Source organism: Gallinula chloropus, assembly GCF_964237585.1.
Source record: "Gallinula chloropus genome assembly, chromosome: Z".
Taxonomy (NCBI): Eukaryota; Metazoa; Chordata; class Aves; order Gruiformes; family Rallidae; genus Gallinula; species Gallinula chloropus.
In genome coordinates this window covers 26996590-27021842 of record NC_140089.1, presented here as the reverse complement: position 1 = coordinate 27021842, position 25253 = coordinate 26996590, and the positions used below count along the sequence as shown (strand labels likewise).

General features: G+C 35.4%; 1 protein-coding gene across 1 annotated transcript in view; it reads left to right on the top strand.

Moving 5' to 3' along the window:
- The window catches only part of MAN2A1 (mannosidase alpha class 2A member 1), a gene marked incomplete at its 5' end in the record, with an annotated part of 117583 nt that overhangs the window by 54140 nt on the left and 38190 nt on the right, over positions 1-25253 (top strand). The window contains 5 exons of the mRNA XM_084278950.1: positions 975-1089; positions 3842-3909; positions 22620-22785; positions 23866-24096; positions 24210-24332. Coding sequence (XP_084135076.1) covers positions 975-1089; positions 3842-3909; positions 22620-22785; positions 23866-24096; positions 24210-24332 — 703 coding nt within the window. The remainder of the gene's footprint in view (positions 1-974; positions 1090-3841; positions 3910-22619; positions 22786-23865; positions 24097-24209; positions 24333-25253) is intronic.

Sequence of the window (25253 nt, the reverse complement as noted above, 5' to 3'; positions counted from 1 at the left end):
TAATTTTAGCACATATTCCTTGGAAAATGCCACACCCTCTGTAACCTACCTGTCTTCAATATGGGAAATCTTTTTCATGTTGCCAATCTTGTGGGTTTTTATTGCTTTTATATGTGGTAGGCATGTGCTTTCTCAGTATTTATAAATTATTCTGCTTGCTGTATTGTGAAAATTTTTTGAAGAAGAGTGTGATATATGTATGTGTGTAGATAACATGCTTTAAGTGTTGCATGTTGGAATGCTAATCACTAGTAAATTTGATTTGATGGCAGAGGGTTGATGGTAAAGCGTGTCCACTAAGTAAGTTGTTTTAAGTACCACTAAAATACTATTACTGGATTTAAACCACTTCATTTGTGACAAGTATTTTTAAATTCCATGACTTTGTTAATTTTTCATCTGTTAAAGCATAGGTATAATCAAGGTATAAGCATGTGCAGTGTGCTTGGCTATGAAAGAGTAGCATAAAGGCTTTCTTTACATTACAAATAAAGTTACACAGATGTATTCAATAATTTGTAAACCTTGTGTCAGTGGAAGTAATGGTGGTAATGGAAGTTTTTGTGTTTCTGACTATTTTTCTAATTGTCCTTAGAGGCCATCTAATCTTTGTGACCACTGTTTCAGGCTTGTCTGTACTAGAGATACTGGAAGTCAAATATATAAACCACAAACTTTCATATGATTAGTGTTTTGAGGGTGAATGTTTTGTAGCATAGCAGTGGGGTGGAGATGTGTACCTCTTTTTCTGTATGCAAGGTAGGAACACAATGGAATTGAGAATATTTCGGCATTTTGTAGTCTGATCACCCCTTGCAACTAGCTGTTCTTAATTTCATGTTGTATTGACATGAAGAATAATATTTATTTTTCATTTACTCGTACTTTTGTGTTCTTTAACATTTTAAAATTTTGATATTATCACATTGAGTAAAACCAACTGAAAACTAACCAAGGCTTTAAATTTTTAACAGACTTTTTCATTCGATAATGAACTTGAAGAAAGTGATAACTGACTCTGCTCATTTTCTTATCCTGAAGGATAAAGGTGCTTATAATTACGACACATCAACTCCATTGCTGAAGATGGTGAGCTATTCTTGTTACTCTCTTAAAAAATGAAATGTGAACTATGACTTTTCAATACAGTTTGAGTGGTCTGGATAGTCAGTGAAATTTCCTGCAAATACATATTCAAAAATCTGGTATTTGTAACTGCACATATTAATTGAAGATATTGGAAGGTAAAAAGTGGAAACTTCAGCATTGAATCCTAAAAAAACCTGCACACATCTAAAGTAAATGGGTTTATTTTGTTTGACTTCATGAATTACGTACTAAAAAGGAGGAGTGCAAATTTTCTTAAAATTTAAAAATTGTTGATATCAATGAATATATAATGGCATGCAGTTCTGTAATTTGACTTTGCTTCTTACTTAATAAATGTAGGATCAGGAAAATTTCTGTCCTAAACATAAGACCAAAATGAATTTTCAGGGCCAGGTCTAGACAAGACTTTGTGGGTTTTTTTCCATAGCTGAAGTTACTTGAAACATGAATCTACAGATGGTAAAGTCAGCAACAGATTCCGACGTTATTTTGAGACCCATTTAACAGTGAAGAGCTCCTTGAAGAAACACGCTTGCTAATACTGTGTTCTTTCAAAATTGTAGTTTCTTCACTTTCTAAACAAAGCAGTATTGTGATATCTAGGTAGTCTAATTAAGTTCATACACCTGCAGTACAGAGGAAACGAGATGCTTTAATTTCTTTGTGCATTAAACGCGGTAGGATTAATACAGTCTTTATTACCTCAGACTTCTAACATAAGTAGTGTGACATATATTCTACTGGCTTAGATGTGTGAGACGTCTCATACTTTGAATTACTCTTCCAGTCCCAGAGTTTAAAAATTAAAAAAGTCACAAAACTAATACAAATATGTTTGTGCTGCATGTATGGGCTTCTGTGTGTGTGCCACAAATGTGTAATTTTCTCCTGGTTGGTAGGGCTAACAAAATTAATGTGCACCTTGATAAAGTAAGAAATTTTTAAGTCATTAATGGAGTGAAGTTTTCAGTTCTGCTCCGAATTATATTGTACGATGTTGTGTTGCTACGTTTTACTGACCTTTCGTTGTTCCTGTTCTTTATGAGTCTGGATTAGTATCACTGGATTGTAGAAGTACTCATTGCTGTTTGAAGTATATATCACCTAGGAGGATACTAAGGCAAACCCGCTGTTACCACTGTAAAAGCAGAAATGAAAAGCAAAAATTTAAGTTGATCTGTTATATCAATATAAAGCAGGGGAAAAAATGTGATTGCGATTTATCTGTATGACATACAGTAACGCAGCATATGATAAACAGCAAAAGGCTTTTAATGTAGAATTTGTAAAACGTTAATGGGAGAAATTGAGAATATTTACAAAAAATTTTTGCAAACCTTAGCAAGTAGGAGATTCAAAGGCACTTGTTTATACCATCATGGTGTTTTGGTGACTTATGGAATGCCCATTTCAGTGATTGGCATTCAGAATGAATACCAGGAGAATTGAGAAAGAGAAATGATGAATGGCTGTTGTCTTTGAGGGGTGAAGAAGGAAAAAACCCCACACGATTAAAGGAACAGGGCAAGAGACTATAGCAGTGTTCCAGTAGATAGTGGGTACAACCAGGGGAAGATTGCCCTTGAAGCCAGAAAAAAGGAAGTTGGAAGTGAGACATAATGGAAAGATTCCAGAGTGACACTGCTTGCACTGTGTTTCTGCTGTTCTTAATTATTAGTTGCACACTAAAGTGTCGTGGTTTTCTCAGCTGGCAATTGAGTACTTTTTAGATCATGTGTAAATTTTACAGACTCAACATAAGTAAACAGACAAAAAATAGATTGTTTGGAAGATAGTACATTGAAAATTAGAAGAAATTTAGAGATCCCTAAATAGTCCAATCAGTAGGATGAGATCCCACCTATGAAAGAAAGGCTACACAAGCATTGCACCATCCCTGTATGTTAGTCTTATTTTGAGTGCAGAAAGAAAACTTATATCTAAGGGACAATAGTTGGATTTGAAAAAAGGGTTTGAGGATGTTTTGGAATACTCTGGCGTACTGGAAGCTTTATACTTCAGCTGCAATTTCTAGTTGTCACCATTATCTGAACCACTGTATCAATACATCAGTGGCTTGGCTGTTCTCTTATTTAAAGACTGACTCAATAATGGCAGCAATGGCTTGTTACTACCTTTTTGTGCTGAAATGAGAGAAACTAGTGAAAAATAAGAGTTCACCAAGATTGTGAAAAAATTCTTCAAGCAGTTTGTTACGTAAAAATTATACACACACTTCAGATTTTGGGGTTTGAAAATTTTCTTTATGTACAATCTAACAGCAAGATCTGACAGAAGACTAAACTCTATGTCCATGTGGTAAATATACAGAAGTGTAGGGTATAAGAGAGTAAATATATCAAGCGAAAGTTAAGAATAATTATATGAAAAGTGTGTGCAAAATTTGAAGGAAGTGTGCAGTTAGGATATCTTGTATGCAAAAATAAGAACATGAGGGTGACAGTTGGATAAGAGCATCTAATGAGATGTTTAATAAGAGCAAAGGTTTCTCAATTAATTGATCGAAGTGAATGTTTTTCTTTTTTTCCGTCTTTAAGTATTTAATTCATAAATTTTTGTGGCTTGTTGTCTTGTGTAACATACTAAAATAGGCTTCTGTTTATAGTATGGCTAGCATGGTTCTGTACTTCAGAAAGTTTATATAATAGACAGCTCACCTAGCATACATTTATGTGTGTTCAAAAGCAAATTGAAAGATTTTCTCTTGTAGGATGATGTTCAGTCTTCCCAAGATTCTTTGCCGCGCAAGACAGTTATAAAGCTGACTTCGCAGCCAAGGTAAATAATTTACGTATTAGTGTCTGAAATTCTTTTACCAGTGTGTTACCTACCTAGTATGTTTATGTGACACTTCGCATTTTTTTAACTTTAACTAAAAATAAAGGTAACTTAAAAAAAGAATTAAAAAAGTGAAAAAGTAGTAAAATGTCGTCTGGCATATTATGTTAATACTATTGTATACTACTATTTGAGCTATTGGAGCGGGTCCAGAGGAGGGCTACAAAGATGATCAGCAGGCTGGAGCACCTCTCCTGTGTGGACAGGCAGAGAGAGTTTGGTCTGTTCAGACTGGAGAAGAGAAGGGTCAAGGTAGACCTTACAGTGGCTTTCCAGTACCTGAAGGGGACCTGCAGGAAAGATTGAAAGGGTCTGTTTCTTGGGGAGTGTAGTGACAGGACAAGGGGTAATGGGTTTAAGCTAAAAGAGAGCAGAATTAGGTTAGACATTAGGAGAAAATTCTCCTCAGAGACTGATAAGTCCCTGGCACATGCTGCCTACGGAAGCTGTGGCTGCCCCTCCCTGGCAGTGTTCAAGGCCAGGTTGGATGGGGCTTTGAGCAACTTGGTTTAGTGGTGTCCCTGCCCATAGCAGGGGTCTTGGAACTATGTAATCTTTGAGGTCTCTGACAACCCAAACCATTCCATGATTCCATGATTCTGTTTCTAGTTGAAAGAGGACACAGCAATTTCTAGGAGTTTCTCACACAGGAGTAGTTCAGCTGTAGCAAGTTCAGTAGTGTGTTTACTATGTCCTTTTAGAGCAATGTAATCCTTAAGAAATTATGCTTGAGATCAGCAGTACCAAATTCTAATTAAATATAAATACAATTAACACTGTTAAAAGAAAACTTATATAAAGAAAAACTTTATATAAGGCCTAAAAATGTCAATATATTAATGTTGGATTGTCTTTAAAGTTCAAGTGGAAGATAAAACAGGGTATTTTTCTTTCCAACTTTCCATTGTATTAAGAGGGTTTACTACTTTGTTTATATGTAGTTGTAGAGTTGAAACTGACATGCAGATAACCCAAAGAACATTCAGTATCTAACCTGAAATACCTTTTCATTAAAAGTCAACTAATCCAAATAAAGTAAGATGTATGGATATGAGAGCTGCTCTGTGTGTGTAAATCAAGTAATACAAGCTATTGCCCACAGAAGATTCAAGATTCATTTAAAAAGTAGTGAATGCTATTTTTGCTGACGTATTTAATTTCTCTAGTCCCAGCAAGCGGCAAGTTAATAAAGTGTACTTGCCTAATTCATGAAAATGTCAGACTTAACTGCTACTGTTAAATTCTAATCAGGTTCATTGAAAAAAGGAAGGAAGTTTGGTCCTTGTGAGCTTTTGGGGAAGCTGTCTTCAGTCCTCTAAATGTATATAATGTGTGTGTACATGTAGTTTTAATATAAGCTTGTCTCTGTATCAACCATGTAGACATCCATGCTATCTTTTTAATAGGTATTCTCTTAGGGTGCTAGAAAAATGCTAATAGATTATCTTAAACTTGTCCAAAATGGTCAAAACCTCAGGTGCCTAGCTATTTACTTAACTAAAATATTTTAACTATTCAAAATATCCCCTCAGATATCTTCACTTGGAGAGCATTATATATATTGTATATAAACACATCACTGGATGCAAGTTATATTGTATACTTCCTTTGTCATTGGAGGACAGCATTTATGCTTTTTGCTTTCCTTGCTTAGGTCAGCTGTTGAAATTTCCCCCATGCCCCTTCTATCCCCTGATACAGTTTTTTGTTTGCATCTACTGTTCTACTATATCTCTCAGCATAGTATGCGATGTCTAAGTTTTTCCTTTTTGGTATTTACGCTTTTCAGGCATTGGCTTTTTTATTTTCTTCTTTCTTTGTTGTACAGTAAGTAGATACATGTCAAGCTTTTCTATTGTAAATTTAATACTGTCCTAGCAGCCTTTTGCTGCTGTTCTCTACACTTCTCTTACCCTATTAATAAGGTAATATTAATAGATAATTGCTAATTTTAACTGTGAAGATACCGTACAGTCATATAAGATGAGGTTAATGTTCCAAAGACTATGTAATCAGAATTATGGGAGGCAGAAAAAAGAGATGTAGAAAAGGTAATGGAGAAGGGGAGGACAAGGATTACAAGGGAATATTGGTATTGGTACCTGAAAACTTGTTTTTTTATAATGACTTCCTGTTTGAAAATGCTTCCAAAACAATACTTAGGTGCACAATACTTAATGTTTCCTTTGCTGTTGAAATTTTCATTTGAATATCTGTATCTTCAAATGTTTTCTCTTATAAAAAAGAGTTTAGTCTTTCTAGGCTTCTGACTCTATGTGTGGTTGTAGTCAGAATCTCCACTAACATTATTAGCATGGTGAAAAGTAGTATGTAAACTGAGACAGTAACTTCTGCTTAAATCTAGGATGCAAATATTATGACTCTGCATCTCAGTTTTGTAGGTAACCAGCAAATACGTAAAAAGCAAATTTCAGTATAATCTTAAACTCAGTTTGATAATTTTATCATTAAGGATTATGGTGCTTCTAAGACAAACTGATTTTTTTATTTCAGTTTTTGAACCAGCAGATTGAAAATAGTGTTTCTTATCAGAAGTGTAATATTTTATTATTTTCTATTCATAGTAGTCTATAATGTTCAATCTTTACATGGGATTAAAATGAAATCAATGCAACTTGCAAGGTGCTGCTTTTCTTAAAGTGGCTGAACATTTTGCCTTTTGAAGTTTCACACTTCCATGTCAAGATTTTTAGAAACAACTGTATTGTAAATTAATTATTCTTATAAAAATTTGGTTCATAGCACCTGTAAATTTAGAAGAACACTACTGATGGGAAGCTTATAAAATAATGGAGTTTTAATCTGATTTAATAGTTTTCCTGTTTTACTGAGTTGGTATTGTCAATTTCAAATATACTTGTCAACATGAAAGGCATTGATAGTAGGCTTTTTCCTCTTTCCTCCAGCCTTTCTGATGTTTTTTAGTTGTGTTCTTTTCACTGCTTGTGAAAGTTCTAGCCAGTAGTGGAAGCTGATTGAACAAGACCATACAGCAGAGCTAGTACAACTTGATTACATGGAAAAAAAAAGAGGAAAAAAAAGAATCTTTCTTGTCATTGTTCTAGTATGAAGTATAGCTCCAGATTGGTGTGTAGTTGAGAAGTGCCTTGTAAATGGCTTCTAAGTCTGTACTGTTTTCTATGTATTTAACATTGCCCCCCCCCACCCCATGTATCTCTTTTCTGTAGTGATCTATTGCTGCATTTATAGGATTTCATAGATTAAACTATGCTTAAACTTTCTGTGAAGTGGGTGTGTAGAGTATTTAAAATCTTGTTGTGAGTCTGCCAGTTTAGAAGTACATGGTCTTATGATCAGGCATTTGTGTACTGAAGTTATGAGGCAATTAATGACACTAAACCCTTTTGAACTGATAAATGAAGCTGCATGCTTTTTAAAAATTTGTTAATTGCAGATGAAAAAACAAAGCTTTCATAAGATAATACCCAACTTGATAAGGAACTACTTTTGTCGTCTTCTGAAATTAACAGTTATTACAGTGTGTCTTAGAGACAAAGCTGATAAATTAGATACTGCATCATGCTTCTGTGAGAGCCCTGTCCTTTGTTGTAATCATTGCTGGTTGAGAACAGTCTGCCTGAGGTCAAATGGCAAAAGACTCGTTCTCACTGGACTTGTGGGTTGGGGGAGAAGGGATGGGTTCGAACCTCTTGCTATCCGATTTAAACTGTCAGCCTGAGGGTATGTCAGCAGTGTGAGTGGTAAGATCTCCGGGCTGTTTCTGTCCTCGGTGTTCCCTGGAGATGGCATTGCAGTGGAATGTGATACATAAACAAAAAATTGAATTGGCTGTCTGTACCTACTTTGATTTTGTAGTAGTATTGTTTGGCGGCACAGCATGTTGATCCTGAATGACACCTTAAGGAATCAATCAGGGGTTTGGTTTTTTTTTCTTCCTTTTTTTTTTTTTTTATTCCTTTTTGCTTCTGAACCTTCATGTTACCTGTGCCTTGCTGCGGAGCTTCAGTACTGAGCTCCACTGTACTGTACAAGCATGGTGTAAGGCATCCTGTCTGAACTGAAGATAATTGTGATATTGAAAGGTTTTTAAAAATCATTGATTTAGGATTATTTTTAGTGCTAAACCAACAATACTTACAATTTGCCTACAAATTACTTTTGTCAGCTAATCGTAGAGGAATGATATGATAGCCTCCATATCAGGCCAGTTTAATAGCTTAACAGACATATTTTCCACTAGTTGAAATACTCCGGTTGCCTAATCCATTAATTCTAAGTAGGATACACTGTAACCAGAGGTCTGTCAAAGCACCAAGGAGTGTAGTGACTTAAAAGAAAGTTTCATTTTTTCCAAATAGATCAGACTATTTTGAATTATCTTCTATCGTTATTTCATTACCTACGAGCAGGTTTTGGCATAAAGTTACAATTAAAGTTTTGGCATAAGTTGCATTCATCGTTAGGCCCAAAATTTGTGATCTTTTATTGACAGAGAAAATTCTGATTTACCTTTAAGATTTTTGCAAATTGGTTACCTTTTCAAAAATACGCTTGGCAGGTGTACCTACTGTATTCTTAACAGAGTGTTATAATATAGAAATCAAAGCTATGTTATTAAGTTTAATGTGTGGTAAGGCATAATGTACAGACGTCAGAAATCCTTGGCAGAGCAGTGTGTGTGTTACGGTATTTGGTTGGACGATGACAGCAAGGATGACTTGCCTCAGAAGAAAACTTTGTTGGCATGATATGTCAGAAGGAAAAGCTGACATGTGGAGCAAATAATTACAGCTTCACACCGGTATCATTCTGAGCTTAGAAGGTGAGTGGGTTGGGACAAGCTTTTAATATTTGCATTTGGCAACTTTTATGTTCAGTGGTGGGTTTTGGTTTGTTTTATTTTAACCTGTGTTGGCCATGTTAGTACAATAAATCTAAACAGTTGTCTGATGTAGTTACAAGGAGAGGATGCTCCGATAGCATTTGAGATTTTAGTGATAGGTATTTTAATTACTTTTTTTGCTTGCATGGCTTCTGAGCCATATGTATTTCTAGTTATGCGCTGAAGCAGTTTTTTAAAAAGACAGTTGAAACAAGGGTATTTTCAATTGTCAAAGGAGGAGGAAATCTTTAAAGAAAACAACACGAATATGGTAACATTTAAAATGAAGCCAAAAAACACTTGTGGCAGTTCATGCATTGTTAATAAGCATGCTTGTTTCCCAGGAGAAAAAAACCCAAACCCAACAGTGTTAGCTTTTTCTTGGATGAAATAAACGATATGTACAGCCTTGTTATGTTTTTGTTAAAGTGAAATTTTCATGTTAATAACTTTGAAAGCTGGACAGAATGAATAGTCATTCAGTCAGGCCAGAAGATTCTACTGGCTTCTTCTGTTAAGAAATTACACTTTTAATTTTCAGTATTTTCAGCACAGTAGTGCAAATGGTTAAAAAATGAAAAACCACTTTGAAATTATACGTGAAGAGCTGCAATTTTAGTTTCAGTATGTTGGCTGCATAGGTAGAATACAGCCTTTTTTTTTTTTTTTTAATTACTTTAAAGTGTAAATCTCAGTGTTCAGCTGCTTTCCCAATTTACTAGATTTTAGGTCACCGGCAACTACTATGGAACATTCTTGTAGTAAACTCAAGGTCATTTTTGGCAAAATTGAACAGATATTTAAAATGCATTCTTCTTTGTGATTTTCATGAGGTAAGAGCTATTGTAAGGCAATGAAATGCTTGACAGATAGAGGGTAACTCAGGCATCTGAATCCTGAAATATCAGTTAATGTAAACTTGAAATAAATATTAAAGCAAAAACCATTCTGGCAAAAGTGATGACTTCAAAATGAGCAAAACCGAAACCAGGATACATTCATTCTGCTTTACAGGCAGATGCTAGATGTGCAACTACCTTTATGATCAAAACTGGCAAATTCTGCATTGACAGCATCTAATGGGAGAGGAAGTGAGGGGTGTGGAAGGGTTTGCAGCAGCTTGATCTCTTAATTCCCACATTTTCTGTAAGGTTTTTCCAAGATTTTCATTTTTACTGGATGATTACGCTACATGCAAGCTTATCTCAGAACTGACTCCCTGCACTGGCAGATGGCATTTCACAAAAAGTTTACCTGGGAACTGTGAAAATAAAAGAATAAATAACGGTTGCATGTCTGTTTTGATGCAAATCACAGCTGTGTTTCATTTTTTTTGAGTTCCTATAAAGTTGCATTTTTAAGACTGAACAAGCTTTGATCTGTAATTAATTACACTCCAAAGATATGTGTGGAAGTCTTTATTTTTTCAAAACTTAGTTTTCACTGTCATGCTTCTGAATTCAAGTTGTTCTAAAAGTTGTTAATTTTCAAACTTCTAATCATTACTTTTTCAGTGGATAAAAATTTTTATAAATCAAACCTCTTTCAGCTTTTGGTCTCTTATTGTTGATAAACCAATGATGGACTGTTCTAAATATTTTTTTACTGACTGTCTTTGAAATTTGCAGTTGCAAAATTAAACCCATAAATAAGTCAATACAATTTGTAGAGTTTGTCTTTGAAGTTTCTTAAAACACACAAATTTTAGAATTTTCAGTTCAATGCACAGAATATCAAGAGTTTTTGTTGGAATTGGCAGTCCCAGTGCAATCAAATTGTGAATGTATTTGATGCTTCAGTTGCTGTAAAGAATTATAAAATGAAATTGAAAAGTCCCACAAGTAGGTGTTACAAGAAATTTATGGTTTCTTCTGCAAACGCTGTAATAGAAATGTCATATGAAATGCTGAAAGAGTAGAATAACTTTGAGGGCTGGAAAAAAAACCTGGGTTTGTTTTTCAAAAACCAAAAAGTGATCATTGTGAAGGAATTTGCAAGTAAATAACTGAATACCACTAAAGATCTGCATTGTATGCATGTACTTACTGAAGCAGTTTTGGAAGTAGAAGATACATATTTTCAGTATATTAGTATATTTGTGTATTATTTCTTTTTTTTCAGGCACTGGCCCCTTCAGCCTTTTTACTGGAGATGCTTTGAGGCAATACTGTAGTTAGTCCAAGGCTCTCAAGGCACAGACTGAAGTGATATGGCATATTAAAAGTCTTTCTGCGCTTCTGAACCAGATTTTTTTTCCCTTCTAAATGCAGATTTATAAAGCCTGCACTACAAGAGGAACAAGGAAAGGATTTTAGTGAAGGTACTTCCTGATCCTGAAAAAGTCAGGGGGCTTCAAGCCCATCTTGGACTTCAGAACACCTCACAACTTTGTGGTAAAAGAAAAATTTAAAATAGTGCCTTTGGACTTAATCCTTTTATCCCTAATTGGAGAGCATCTATGTGCTCCAGATTAGGATATGTGTGCCACTACAATCCATCCAAATCATAGGAAGTATATGTATCTGCCGTATGTAGTAGGTACATAACATTTTAAAAGTCTTGTCTTAGGTTGATGTTGGTTTTTGTGTTCTCAAACTTTATAGTTCTTGCTGTGCTGTTGTCTATGTTTATCATGAATACTGTTTTCTTGAGGGTGTTCCATGGTTTTTTCCTGAGAAAGCCACAAAAAGGTCCTGTTTTCTGTGAGAATAAAGGGATGGAGTATGTGCCTGTTGTCTGAATGATTCCCTGCCTTTTGCCTGAGCAATGGATTTATAAAGATGTATCTGTAGAGCTATACAAGGGGATTGATAGGAATATGTGTGTGTCCGTTCTCTCGCTGTTATTAACAAATCTAAAGTTTGACTTTGGATTTGTCATCAGGAAGGGCGTTCCTGGAGTGATTCACAATTCTAAAATGTCAAGCTAAGATAATGGATTTTTTTTATTATTTTTTTTTAACAAGCACAGTATCACTGTTCTTACTTACTTGTATATTAATCAGGAAGGTGAGCCATTACTGCTTTTAGAAAGAATGTGTAATTTTAACATAGTTCTATTTCTAAGATACACATTTAACTATATCTTCAAAAGCTGTTACACTGTAATAATATTTTGTACTACTCAGAACTCTACTGAACTCATTTGAACTTAGTTATTTATACTGTCTCTTTTTATTTATTGATGTCACCGGTTTGATTTTATAATGAGATTTTATAAGAAAATCTCTTACATGCGGATAAGAGATTCTGTTCCCACCATTGTTTTTACACCTTATGAAAGCAACACAAATTTATATTCTATACTTGTAATTTCAAGGTGAGAATAGATTCCTACTAATTCTTTTGCAGGTATGTTTGGGGTTTTTTCCATATGCTGGAATAGATACCCTGTTTAGGAAGAGGCAAAATCATATAGTAATATTTCATTACATGTAGATGCTTACTATTCTGTTCTGTACTAAACAGTTTAGTTGGATTATAAAAGCTGCTGCTTAGATGTAAATTGGTTTTGGAGTTTTTTTAACATCTGTGTCAGAATTCTTAAATTTGCAAGAAGCATAGCTGGATGTAACGTAGAGGAGTATACTAGCATTATTTATCTTACCCAGTTAAATAACCTGAAAAGTCTCCTTAGACTTCACTGACTCAATGAAAAGCCCTTTGGAAGGCATTAGAATCTTCTTTTGGAGAGAACTTGCTTTCTCTGACTAAATAGAGAAGTGTTTGCTTTACCTGAGTTTTTATTCTGCCACCTGTATTCCCACTGCCCCCAATTTCAGTGACAGTACTTCTGAGACTGTAGCTCATAAGGTTTTCTCATAAAGGTCTTTTCTATTTAATTAAATGTCTAGTATTTTATAGTTATGAATGCTAATAGTTTCATCATCTTCTGTATCAGAGGAGATATACATTAAAACTCTAGCAATTATTGAAACTAAATGTTTTGATATAACAGGCTATGTTGATTCAGTTTAAAAGACACTTTGACTTAATTTGGTAAACCTTTTTGTGAAAGTTCATTCTCATAAAGATCAAATTAAAAATCCCCAACTAAGCCAAACAGGAACATTGAAATAGATGAGATCCCCTTTATTTAAAACTGGAAATGCAAAAAAGCAGATTTGGCAATCATGTTTTAATTCTGCACTTCCATTTACTTTCTAGTCAGTTTGTTATAAATGCATTTTTGCCAGTGCTGCCTTGACTCAGTTAGTAGACCAACTGCTGGTTGCCTGGCTATTACTTAAGTAAGTATTAATTGATAAATATCAGATATCACATACTATTCAACTTATATCCTTGCATATCCATTTGAACAGGATACAGGGGCTTTTTTGAGGCCAAAAGCAAGCGAGAAATGTTTTAGTTCAGATCATAAACAAGTTGTGATTTCATTTTTAACAATCATGCTAATGGATTAGAATGTAAAGAGATTAGGATACTTGGAAGTCGTACTGGGAATGAACAGTCTATATAGGATTAGAATTTAAAAATGTATCTGTAAACTGGAACCAATATTTCATGGTGAAAGAATGAAATGATGCAGGGAAGTGGAAGTATTACACACCACACAGAAAACTAACGAGGGGACTAACCAAATAGACAGATCATTACAGATCAAACTGAAAAGTTACTTATATGGTATCAGGAGGCAGTTTTGCTTTTGGATTATTTAAATGGAAATGTTCTGTGTAAAGCACAAGCTGGACTAGTGCACTGTGCTCAGAGTAATGAAGGCTTCTTCGAGTTTTAGAAAGTATACTTTGGGGAGAAGGCTTTGAGAAGGTTTAACAATAAAATAAGTACAAATGTGAAGAAAATGACCAAAGAGAGCTGAAAGAGTATCATCCATTTTGTTTGCAAAGGCTGATAATGAAGAATGTAAATATATAAGTACGTACAGGTTTGTTACAAAGAGAAATCAGGGTATTATGCTTGCAGTGGAAAAAAGGAGACGTAACTGGAAGAAATGTTGTTCAATATCAAGTCATTAAAAATTTAATTATATATGAGCAAATTGGGTGCTTGAACTACAGAACAGTATAAACAGTTTTGGACCTTTCTCAACAATAGTGATTGTGGTTATTTGTCAAAGGTTGTCCTACTGAATTCTCATTTTGGTTAAGAGGTCAGAGTACAGCAACCTTCTAGTCCACCGTTGGTTTCTTATTAATATCTAGATTTGCCTTTTGTCTCCTGAATTAAGTCTTGAGATCATTTTTGTAGTACCCAGCATGGCCTAAGGTTATAGGGTAGTCTGTTCTGTACATACTGTCTTTTATTTGACTAACTGGAATAAATGAGAAAAATAGACTGGCTTAAGGGATACAAGATCTTCCAGTGACCTGAAATGTTACCTGATATTTGTATGAGAACTGGTTGCTTTAATGGACAGCAGCTCTGCTTCCAACTGGTCTCCGTAGTACACAAGCACAGCAATTTGTGTTTAGTTTGTCCTATAGGCAAAAGGAATTTCCTATTCAGGATAAAAAGTTGGTTTTGCTTTTGACAATTGTTTTTTGGCACTTTGTAGATTGCTATAAAAGGAAGACTGTTTCTGCATCGCTTTTGACGAAAGAGCTATCTGCTAGGTATTTTAACTGTTAACTCTGCAAATGTTTAATGTGCAGTACATTTATTTTCTTCACTGTGGGTAGGTAGGTTTCTGATGAGAAGTGTTGAGTACAGTAATAACTGCATACATTAGTAGCAACAGATCACTTGTCTTTAGGAAGGCTAAGATCAAGATACTTCCTTATACTGGAAAATTCTGGGTTTTCCCTCTGTCTCTCTTGCCTTCTACCTGCGCTCCTCCATATGTAGCATATATAGTATACATTTGTGTATGTATCCATTATTTATAAAAGACTTCAGTAAAGCCTTTGACAGGGTTTCTCACAGCATTCTGACTGAGAAACTGGCTGTCACTGGCCTTGACAGGTGGACCCTCAGCTGGGTTAAAAACTGGCTGGATGGACAGGCCCAAAGGGTGGTGGTGAATGGAACCAAATCCAGCTGGAGGCCAGTCACAAGTGGTGTCCCCCAGGGCTCAGTCCTGGGTCCAGTCTTGTTCAATATCTTTATCAATGACCTCGATGAAGGGATTGAATGCTCCCTCAGTAAGTTTGCAGATGACACTAAACTAGGGGGAAGTGTTGATCTGCCTAAGGGTAGGGAGGCTCTTCAGAGGGATCTGAACAGACTGGACCGATGGGCTGAGACCAACAGGATGAAGTTTAACAAGGCCAAGTGTAGAGTGCTGCACATGGGACATAACAACCTCATGCAACGCTACAGGCTTGGGGGAGACTGGCTGGAAAGCTGTCAGGCAGAGAAGGACCTGGGGGTGTTGGTTGACTGCAGGCTGAATATGAGCCAGCAGTGTGCCCGAGCGGCCAAGAAGGCCAATGGCATCCTGGCTTGTATCAAAAATAATGTGGCCAGTAGATCTAGGGAGGTAATTGTGCCCCTGTACTCGGCATTAGTGAGGGCACACCTTGAGTACTGTGTGCAGTTCTGGGGTGCCCACCATAAGAAGGACATATTGGTCCTTGAGCGAGTGCAGAGAAGGGCAACCAGGCTGGTGAAGGGGCTGGAGGACAAATCCTATAAGGAGCGGCTGAGGGAGATGGGGCTGTTTAGTCTGGAGAAGAGGAGGCTGAGGAGAGATCTTACCACCACCTGCAACTACCTGAAGGGAGGTTGTAGAGAGGTGGGCGATGGTCTGTCTCTTCAGCCAGGTGACAGGAGACAGAACAAGGGGAAATGACATTAAGCTGTGCCAGGGCAGGTTTAGATTAGACATTAGAAAAAAAAATTTCCTGAAAGAGTTGTCAGGGCCTGGAACAGGCTGCCCAGGGAGGTGGTTGAGTCACCTTTCCTGGATGTGTTCAAAAAAGGGTTGATATGAGGTACTTAGGGATATGGTTTATCATAGGATGGGAATGGTTGGAGTTGATGATCTTCAAAGGTCTTTTCCAACCTTGTGATTCTGTGAAATATACCAAATCCCTAACATCGTGTTTCTGAAAATTAGTTCTAATGGGTTTACATGGACGTGTATTGTCCTTTCTGGAAATAAAACACCTCTCATACAGACTTCTTCCATCTTATAGGTGTTACTGGTTTAGCTTCCTTTCTGAATATGATCTAGGGTGAAAATTGGTTTTGGATTATTGGTCAAGTATCCATGCATATCTCTTCAGAAATACATTAAATAATTCCTTTGGGGCTTACAGGCTTTTAAATTAAAAATTAACTGACAAATGGATATCCACATTCTTTGTTCCCTTTTTTTTGTGTGGTACGGTTTGCCATAGTGGAATAAAGTTGTGAACCAAATGTCATTGACAGTAGCTCAAGGCACACAGAGGCTCAGAATTCTGTGTTTTGATCAATATGTATTTCAAAAAGTATAATTTGGGTGTAAACAGGAGAATTTTTCACGTTTCAGAAATAACTACTCGTGGCAGAGGGGAGAATGAGGATGTTTTTAAATAAAATTTTGCTCTGCAGGTATGTTTTAAAACAGGCATAAATCAGACTTGAGTGCCTCCAGAAACTGGATTGATCACATGATTTTCATGCATGAGATTTTCAGTTATTTTGTCCAGAACTTTCTCTGTTACCCAGCTTTCTTTCTATATAAATTTTGAATAGAACTTAAAGCAGTCTTAAAATGCTGTGAAACATAGTTTCTAAAGCTCAATTTACTAACTGCTAGAAGAGTTGTAGAAAAAAACATTAGTGTGCCATCAAGGAGAGTGTCACAATCATAAGCCTGCATGGTTGGCTTTTGATGGTTCCTAAAGGAATGTTAAGAACACGGCTTGATATATTAGAAAATGTCCAATTTTTGTAGAACCAAGGGAACAGAACCACCATATGATTTCAGATGGTATCCTAAAAACTTTTTTTAAAAAAAGTTCATTAAAGGACACTCCAAGTTGTATATATATGGTATTTATATGAAATTTATTTTCAGAAAAATTAGGCTTTTTGACTTTTCACCTTTATTAGCAAAAATGCTTGCATGCTTGTTCAGGTATGGAAAATAGTCTATGAGAGGACCTCTACTTAGAATGTTGCTTTAATCATACTTTTGACTAGCAATGCAAGAACCATGAAAATCTTTTCTTCAAGGGAGGTTGCATATCTTTGCATGTATAGATAAATACCTGTTTTAACTAGATCATCTTGGTTCTCTCTATTCATTTACTCTCTATGCCATCCCCGAAGTCATGGATCACCCTTGGCCTGTGCAATGTCAGTTCATGGAATATGTTATGCTCCAGCTTTCTTGGGTTGTTTTTTCTTTATTTATGGTACTTTTAGCAACTACCCAGGCAAGCAGCCCTTTACACAGTTTAAATAGTAATCCTCATTTTCGACCTCACAAAAATTACTGTTTACTATTTGAACAATATTACTATCTACTGACTCTTTACACATCTTTCAAAGTAATTTTTTCTTGCATGTTTTCAGTTGTGGAACAGTTTTGATTCTCTTCTGACCACCCATTTGATGTCTGAAAGTTTTCATTGTTTTATCATCCCAGTGAGATGACTTTGTTTAGAGAATTTCAGTTTTGTTTAGAATTCTAAAATTTTTAGACTGTCAACTGCCAAGACCTCAGAATACCTTTCTGGCTGAATTCTGGTTTCTAACTTTCTATGAATTTTTACATATGTCGAGTTACTTGAGGCTTTTTTTTCTTCAGGGCTCAAATAATTTTAATGTCTATTCATGCTTTTTCCTTCCCTTTCATTGCCTTCCCACTCCTTTGATATTTCAGTTCATATGAAATTCATGGCTTTTATCTTTAATCAACTTTGTATCTACTTGTATTAGTATTGCTTTCTTTACCACTTAGATGTTTTCTAGCTTAGCCTCTGTAATAGAAAAGGGAAACTGACCAGCTTCAAAGGGGCTGTTCACATAGCTTTGCATTGAAATTGTACATGTGTGCCCAGTGAGATGGTTCTGATGTGTTATAAAATGGGGAATGCTCTAATCTGTCTGCAAAGGCTTGTTAGAGACATTCCAGTGAACCTGATCAGTGTGAGGTAGAGTGCCTCAGTTGATTGTCTAAGCAAACTTGACTACAGATCCTCCACTAAGTAACCAAAGCTGTTGTCCTCTTCTGTTGCAAGTCCAAGTGTCTTGAAGAAGTGGTCTGATAATCCTTTGTCACTGATAACCTTCTGAAATTTATTAGTAATATGTTCCGTTTTCTCACATTAGTTGGAATGCATTGCTTGTGAAAGCAGCATTAAATGAAACTTAGAAGAAGTAATTCTGTTGCACATTAGCAGTAAATGTTTCTATGTATCAGTATATATGTATGCCCATATGTTTAAGCACAAAAAAACCACGTCTGAAATACTGTGACTTTTCAGTTTAAGAAACAAAAATTTACCATAGCATTCTTGAGGAGACCAAGATCAAAGCTGAAATCAAATCAGCTTTATTCACTTTTTGCCTGTGAATATAGCTACACCAGATTACTTATTTATTGATAATGAAATAAAGTATTTAAAATATGTATGGGAGATGTTTTTTTTCTTTTACAGCTCTAGCTGAAATGTTTCAAGGCAAGTTGAATTTTTACTACAGGAGAATATTATTTGATGCTTGAATGTTGTGTTTGAGAGAAGGGTTTCTTAATGGCATATTATAGGTTATATAGGGAACATGATAACGCTTGTACAAGTAAAGGATACTTATTGTGGTTTTCAGAGGTTCAGAAAGTAAGTTGTAAAAAACCTCAAGGTATATATTCAGGCACACAAAAGTGTCTGAAAACAGGTGCTTTTCTCAAATTGCAAATATTTGCTCATCAGAGATGCATCCAGTTCAGGATTAAGAGCTCAAATCTGCACCTGTTTCTCATTTGTTGAGGGGTTGAGAGCAGTTTGCTCCTGCTTCCAATACACAGATAGAATACGTGGTCTCTGTGAATAAATTGACTGTAGTTATATCTAAAGAAAATTATGATTTCCTGTTGCTTCAATGCTGTTTATCTTAAAATATTTTCAGAATTCCTAGATTTCTTGAATAAATGAAAGAAATTAATGGTAATTAAAGTAAGATTTTTTTTTAGGTATTTTTTTTTTGTCTGAATTTACCAGTAGGTATTAAAAACCCTCCCCAGTATCTGGAAAAAACATGAGCAGTTGTAATTTTCTCGGTGTTGTTGACAAAGACAAGTGATCTGAGTAATGAAAATATGCTTGTTGCTTCTGAAAGACTGTAATATTCATGGTGTTGCCTTAAAATCTAGAATAGAAAATGTTTACATGTTGTCAAGTCACTTCTCTGTGTAATGTAACCACAATATATTAAGCAGTTGTACTCCACATTTGTGGATGATATTCTCAGTTATGATAAAGCTTCAGTGAAATGTACATTTTCTTTCATGTAGAATTTAAAATAGCTATATTGGAGTCTTATTTAAGGGTGGGAGTTGAATGGTACTTCAGAAGGAATGAGATTTAATTACATTAGTCAGTGCTTTTGTATATGCACAAGAATTATATCTTAGTGTAAATTCTTCAGTTCTGCAGAAAGAAAATTTAAAGCCAAAATACTAGCATCTAGGCAAAATACCTGCATTTCAACTGCTGAAAATCTACCCTGTCATTACTACCTTCATCTGATAGCCTTATTACTCTGCATATATATAATACACTTAAATACATTGATTCAGGAAGGCATAAAACATGCACCTTGGTACAAAAGCTTTGTTCTATCTGAATATTAAAAAAAAGGAGTCTGTTGAAACATAGTGATAATATGGCAGTTCCTAAGGTCTTTTGTCATGGGTAGATTTGTCATGCAACTAATTAAACTTGTGAAATGTGTTTATATCAATGGGAAGGTGAGCAAAGTTTATGGAAATGTTTTTACATTAATATTTTCTTTGGCAGATAATTTAAATTTAATGAGGATGTATGGTATTACTAGAAATTAATTGTACACATAAGATAGCATTTTACTTGGAGGCATAAGAATTGAGGCATAAGAATTGCCTTCTCTTATGGAGGCATAAGAAATGAGAATTCCACTGTACAGAAAAATAATGAAAGATTTTTCTAATGTTCTGTTGATGTATGAGAATGATGATATATTCTGAACTTTGGTGTTGGATTCTCTTTTAGACATGTACTGTTTCTGACATAGTTCTTAGACTCTTCTTTCACAGTATATGAGGAGTTCTTAAAAAAATATTTCACTAATTTTTGTTGTCTTCCTACTTCTTAAGGGGTCTAGACTGAGAGCAGTGTTGGTTTAGTTTGGTTTTGATTCCACTGCTGTTATTAAAAAAAGTATATTAATATTTAAATTAAAATCTTATGCAAAAAAAAAGAAGACATCTTTAGTTAAGGAGAAGTATAAAATGACCTACCCTGATCTAGGGGGGCTCTCACAAAGTCTTGAAGAAATTCTTAAAGATTCCAAAGCTGACCAAGAATATGGTGAACTGATGTGTTATTTAGTGATGTAGGAGTCTTCAACACGAAATGGGGTAAAAAGGAGCATCTGAAAGCACTTTTGGTTGTGGTCAGAAGTCAACTCCCCACAATTAGGTGCACTAATATGCAAGGAAAATAGTTGTTATGCACAGAAGTCGTGAGTTAACAATACTTCAGCACAGAATCTAAGGAGTTAAAAGAAAAATAACAATCATGAGAAGCTCATTTTATGTATGACAAGTAATCCAAAGGTTCTAAATTTTGAAAAGCTAATATAGCCTTTGATTTTAGTTTATTCAACTAACAAGAAGTTACTTTCCTACTGATTGTGAGGTCATATGCTAGCAGTGACAGTCTATGAAATTGAAAATGAACAGCCTAAGTTTGATGCAGAAAAAAGAGGGAACCAATGCAGGCTTTAAGAGGAAAATGCCCATTATTACTTTGGGTTCATAAGGATCCTGAGAATATGTAGGGCAAAACCGGTGGTTGTTAAAATTAGAGTAGTAGTACAAAGAAAACACAGAGGGCAGGATGGACAGGGATAAGGTGTGATTTTTCATCAGTATGGAGAAGGAAGATTTTTCCTTTTGTGCTTGTATTGCATGCATAGTTTAGTAGTAGATTTGCTTAGCCTCTCTGACTTACACCAAAATTGTGTAGAAGTCCTCTCTCTCTGAATAAGGAGGGGTTAAATTCGTATTTCTTAATTAACAGCACTTTGCTGCTGCCTCTCAGTCCTGTAATTTTGCTGTTTCATTATTTCCAGAGCATCATCTAAGCAGTTTTGTCCATTGTCTGCCAGGCTTTATAGTGTCAGGGAGGTCTCACTTCCTTCTGGCATGAGTAGAGAAGTGTTGCCCTCAGTCTGTTTTAGAGGTAATGTTGGGGAAAAGAAAAGATTAAATGATGTAGTTATTTAGATAACTTGCTGGCAGGACCTTAGTTGTACTGTAGTGCCAAGCTAATGAGTAACGGAGAATAGAGCATCTGAGTGTATGGGGTAAGAACTTGGAAGGCTTAACAGTCAGAATGTGAGATTATAGAAGCAGGTTCACGCTACAGATGATTAACTTAAAGATCTGATCGACAGAATGAGTTTTCTAGTTTGGGTGGAAGGAGATACCTCTGGATTTGACTGTTAAGGTTGGTAGCTGAATTTCAAGGTTAAGAAGTGAAAGGAAAAGAAAGAAAACCACTCACAAAACCCTGAGGAATCTGCATAGAATATGGAGCAGAAAATGAGGAGAATATACTTATAAGAAAGGAGAGATTTGACAAGTAAGAAGTGAATATCATAGAAACTGATGAAATATGTGATTTCACAAAGAAGTAAACTGTTTTACACTGGGAAGGGTCAAGGAGGTTGAAGAGAATATTGGTTCTGCTGTGCATCTAAGAAGTTATTAGAAATTTTGGCAAGAATATTTTTCATTGTTAAAGACCACTTTTAAAGGATGAAATGAACAGAGGGAAACTTCAAGGAGCAGTTGTAAATAGTGTGTTCTTTGAGCTTTGCAATGGAAAGACAAGAAGTAGAATGATCATCCTACAGATGTATGAGGCACAATTAATGTTTATTATTTTTCTATACCTTGTAATATATGAACCTGTAATATAAACTCCCTCATACATATATGCTAATAAAAATGCTCTATTCAGTTTCAGGGCTGATTCTTTTGGTTACTAACATAATCTGAGTTCAAATGTAAGAATAAGCATATGCTTACAGAAAAAATAATTATTCCCTATTTACCTAATAAAGGGGCAGTACATGCAGGCAGTTGGTGAGGGAGTTTTGTTAAATTATAATCTAAATTATAATCTAAATGATGTTGAACTTCCCTTATAGCAAATAGAAACTATCTGCTGTAAAGAAGATGTATCAGATAGATATATGTATGTGCAGTAGGTTGAGATCATTACTTCATTGTTTCTCAAGTATGTTTAAGGGAAAGCAAGAGTGGATTTTTTGTCCTGAAAAATCTCAATTGTGCTTACAACTGTTAGTAGCAATTCTGCAGTAGTTAAGATGGGAAATGGACGTATTTTTATTGTAAAGTGTTTTCAGAATTGCTTGGAAAAATTATAGTATTAAGAAGAGATCTGCCACGAATTGATGTTAAAGATCCATTGTTTCCTGGTTTTGTTATACATATTTGTTGTGCTATGTACCTGTTGTTCTAACATTGTTTTAATGCTTTGTATGTAAAATTTATGTGTAATAATGTTAAACCTGAAGGAGGAGGCTTTTTGCCGAAAGATAATTAGGCAAATATGTTTTTGCAGGTACCTTTTGATATATAATCCCATGGAACAAGAACGATTTTCAGTGGTTTCAGTCAATGTGAATTCCCCCAGAGTTAAAGTGTTATCTCCTTTGGGAAAACCTGTTACAGTACAGATTAGTGCTGTTTGGGATGGAGCAACTACAGTATCACATGAAGCATATCAGGTATGCTACTTTAAGTAAAAACTATTCAAGCATTTTTTTGAACAGGTACTGTAGCTTTACAGTTGAAGAAGCAAAAGCCACACACAAAAGCAAAGCAAACCAGGGAATTCATTCCCCACGTCCCATGCGCCGGCAGGAGTTCAGCCATCTCCAGGCATGGCTCCATCATGAGTAACAGTAACTTGGGAAGACAAACACCATCACTCTGAATGTCCTTCCCCCTCCTTCTTCCCCCAGCTTTCCATGCTGAGCATGGCATTGTATGGTATGGGATGTCTCTTTGGTCAGTTGGGGTCGGCAGTCCCAGCTGTGTCCCTTCCCAACTACTTCTGCATCCCCAGCCTGCTCGCTGGTGGGGTGGAGTAAGAAGCAGAAATGGCCTTGATGCTGCATAAGCAATGCTAATCAATAGCAAAGACATCCCTGTGTCAACTGTGTTGATAACACAGTTGTTATCAAAACATAGCACCATATGAGCAATTATGGAGACATTTAACTCTCTCTTAGCTAAAACCAGTACCCTAATTAACACTTAATTGCTTGGAGAAGAAGAAATAAAATTAAATACCCATACCCAAATTTTAAGCAAATTGGTTTGGACACCTACCTTGTATATTACATTTCTATGCAGATTATTTTATAGCTTCTAAATAACGAGATACTAAAAATGAATTGTCTGGTATTTGGCTATTTAGATGTGTGGATTTTTAAATGAAACTTAAGTGATAAGTAGGATCTGTGCTCACTTGATGTGCTACACACACATTTTTAATGCACAACAAATATGCTTAAAACTGCACATGACAGCTAGTATACTCTTAAACAAGATTCAAAGCCATTATTAGTATAGCAGTGATCTTGATGCCTAGCAAATTCATAATGCAGGCATTTTTGGTTGCTAATTCTTCCTAACATGCGTGGTATGTCATTTGTAATTTCATACTTATTTATGGAATATGGGAAAAATTCAGCCATTGTAAAGTTAGGATGAAGCAAAAAGAGATACTATGAACATACATTTGGTACAAAAAGTTATGCTTCAGTGTTTTTCAATAATGGCTTCTTCCTTTCTCCCAACAGATCTCTTTCGTGGCACATCTACCACCTCTGGGGCTTGGAGTTTACCAACTTTTGGAGGTTCAGAGTTCAGAAGCAGTTTTAACAGACTATAGTATATACACGAGGAACAGTGGGCAAGAGAAGACAGACAGACTTTTCAAGATAAAAGAGATGCAGAATTCCGTGGATAATATAATTTTAGAAAATTCTTACATGAAACTGTGGTTTTCTGGAATGTCTGGGTTACTGGAGGTGTGTGCCATTGTATTTTGATAGGCTATGGTTGGGGTTTTTTTTTAAGAATGTCAGTTCTTATTTATGTAATCCTAACTTTAACTATTTCAAATATGATTCTCTATCTTTAGAAAATAAATACCAAAGAAGATGGTAAAAATCATCAAATGAAGGTAGAATTTGCTTGGTACGGAACAACAAGTAACCGGGATAAAAGTGGAGCTTATCTCTTCTTGCCAGATGGAGATGCCAAGGTAAATCTTCAGTCTGCAGAGAGATTCTAATCTTAAAGTAACGTGAAGCATTCTGCAAGTACATATTGGAGGAGGTATTTTTTTTCCCCAACACTGAAATACAGCTGTGCGTTAAGAAATAACGATACCGGTTATTGAAATGAGTGGTAGGATTTCATAAACCTAGATTTGGTTAAAAACAGCATTAGTTTGAAAGTGTAAAAATACACAGAATGCTTGTGATTCACCCAAAAAAACTTAAATGATACCCTTGCAAGAAATCATGACATTCACTATGAATAAAATAAGTGGACTTTAATGTCCTATGGTGAAAATGTATAGGACATACCCATTCATTTCGGCATTTCTTCACTTTATGATTTTAAGGAGTTCTTTATTGTAAAAGATTTATATATTATTTATTTATTTCTGGCTCAGAGTGTGGTACTTTTTTAGCTGTTATTAACATGTGCAGTTTAATACAGTAATTAAGATACTGAGTCACAATTGATGAATGTAAAGACAAGCAGCTGTTCTGATTTAGTTGTCTAAGGTTATCAGTATTTTTAGCTGGGTAATTATTAGAGGGCAACAGCATACTGTTGTTAGTTTTCAAATTGGAAATTCAGAAATGGCAGTGTTCTTACACTGTCTTAAATACCATAAGAATCTACTGCACCACTCTTGGAACTCGAAAGATGATACTTCAGAACACAAGTAATAAAATAACAAACCGTTTTAAGAACCTGGCTACTTTGCAGCATGTTTCTTCAGCCCAGTTTGTCCTAGGGAAACTGAAGTTGCATGCGTAAGGCAAACTGGGAGTTCTGTTTGCCACTCTAGCACACAAACAAGGCTAATACTGGTGGGGTTTGGGGTTGTTTTTTTGTTAGCCATGTGATTCAGCCTATAAGTGGACAGAACAGTTTCCCTTCCCTTTAG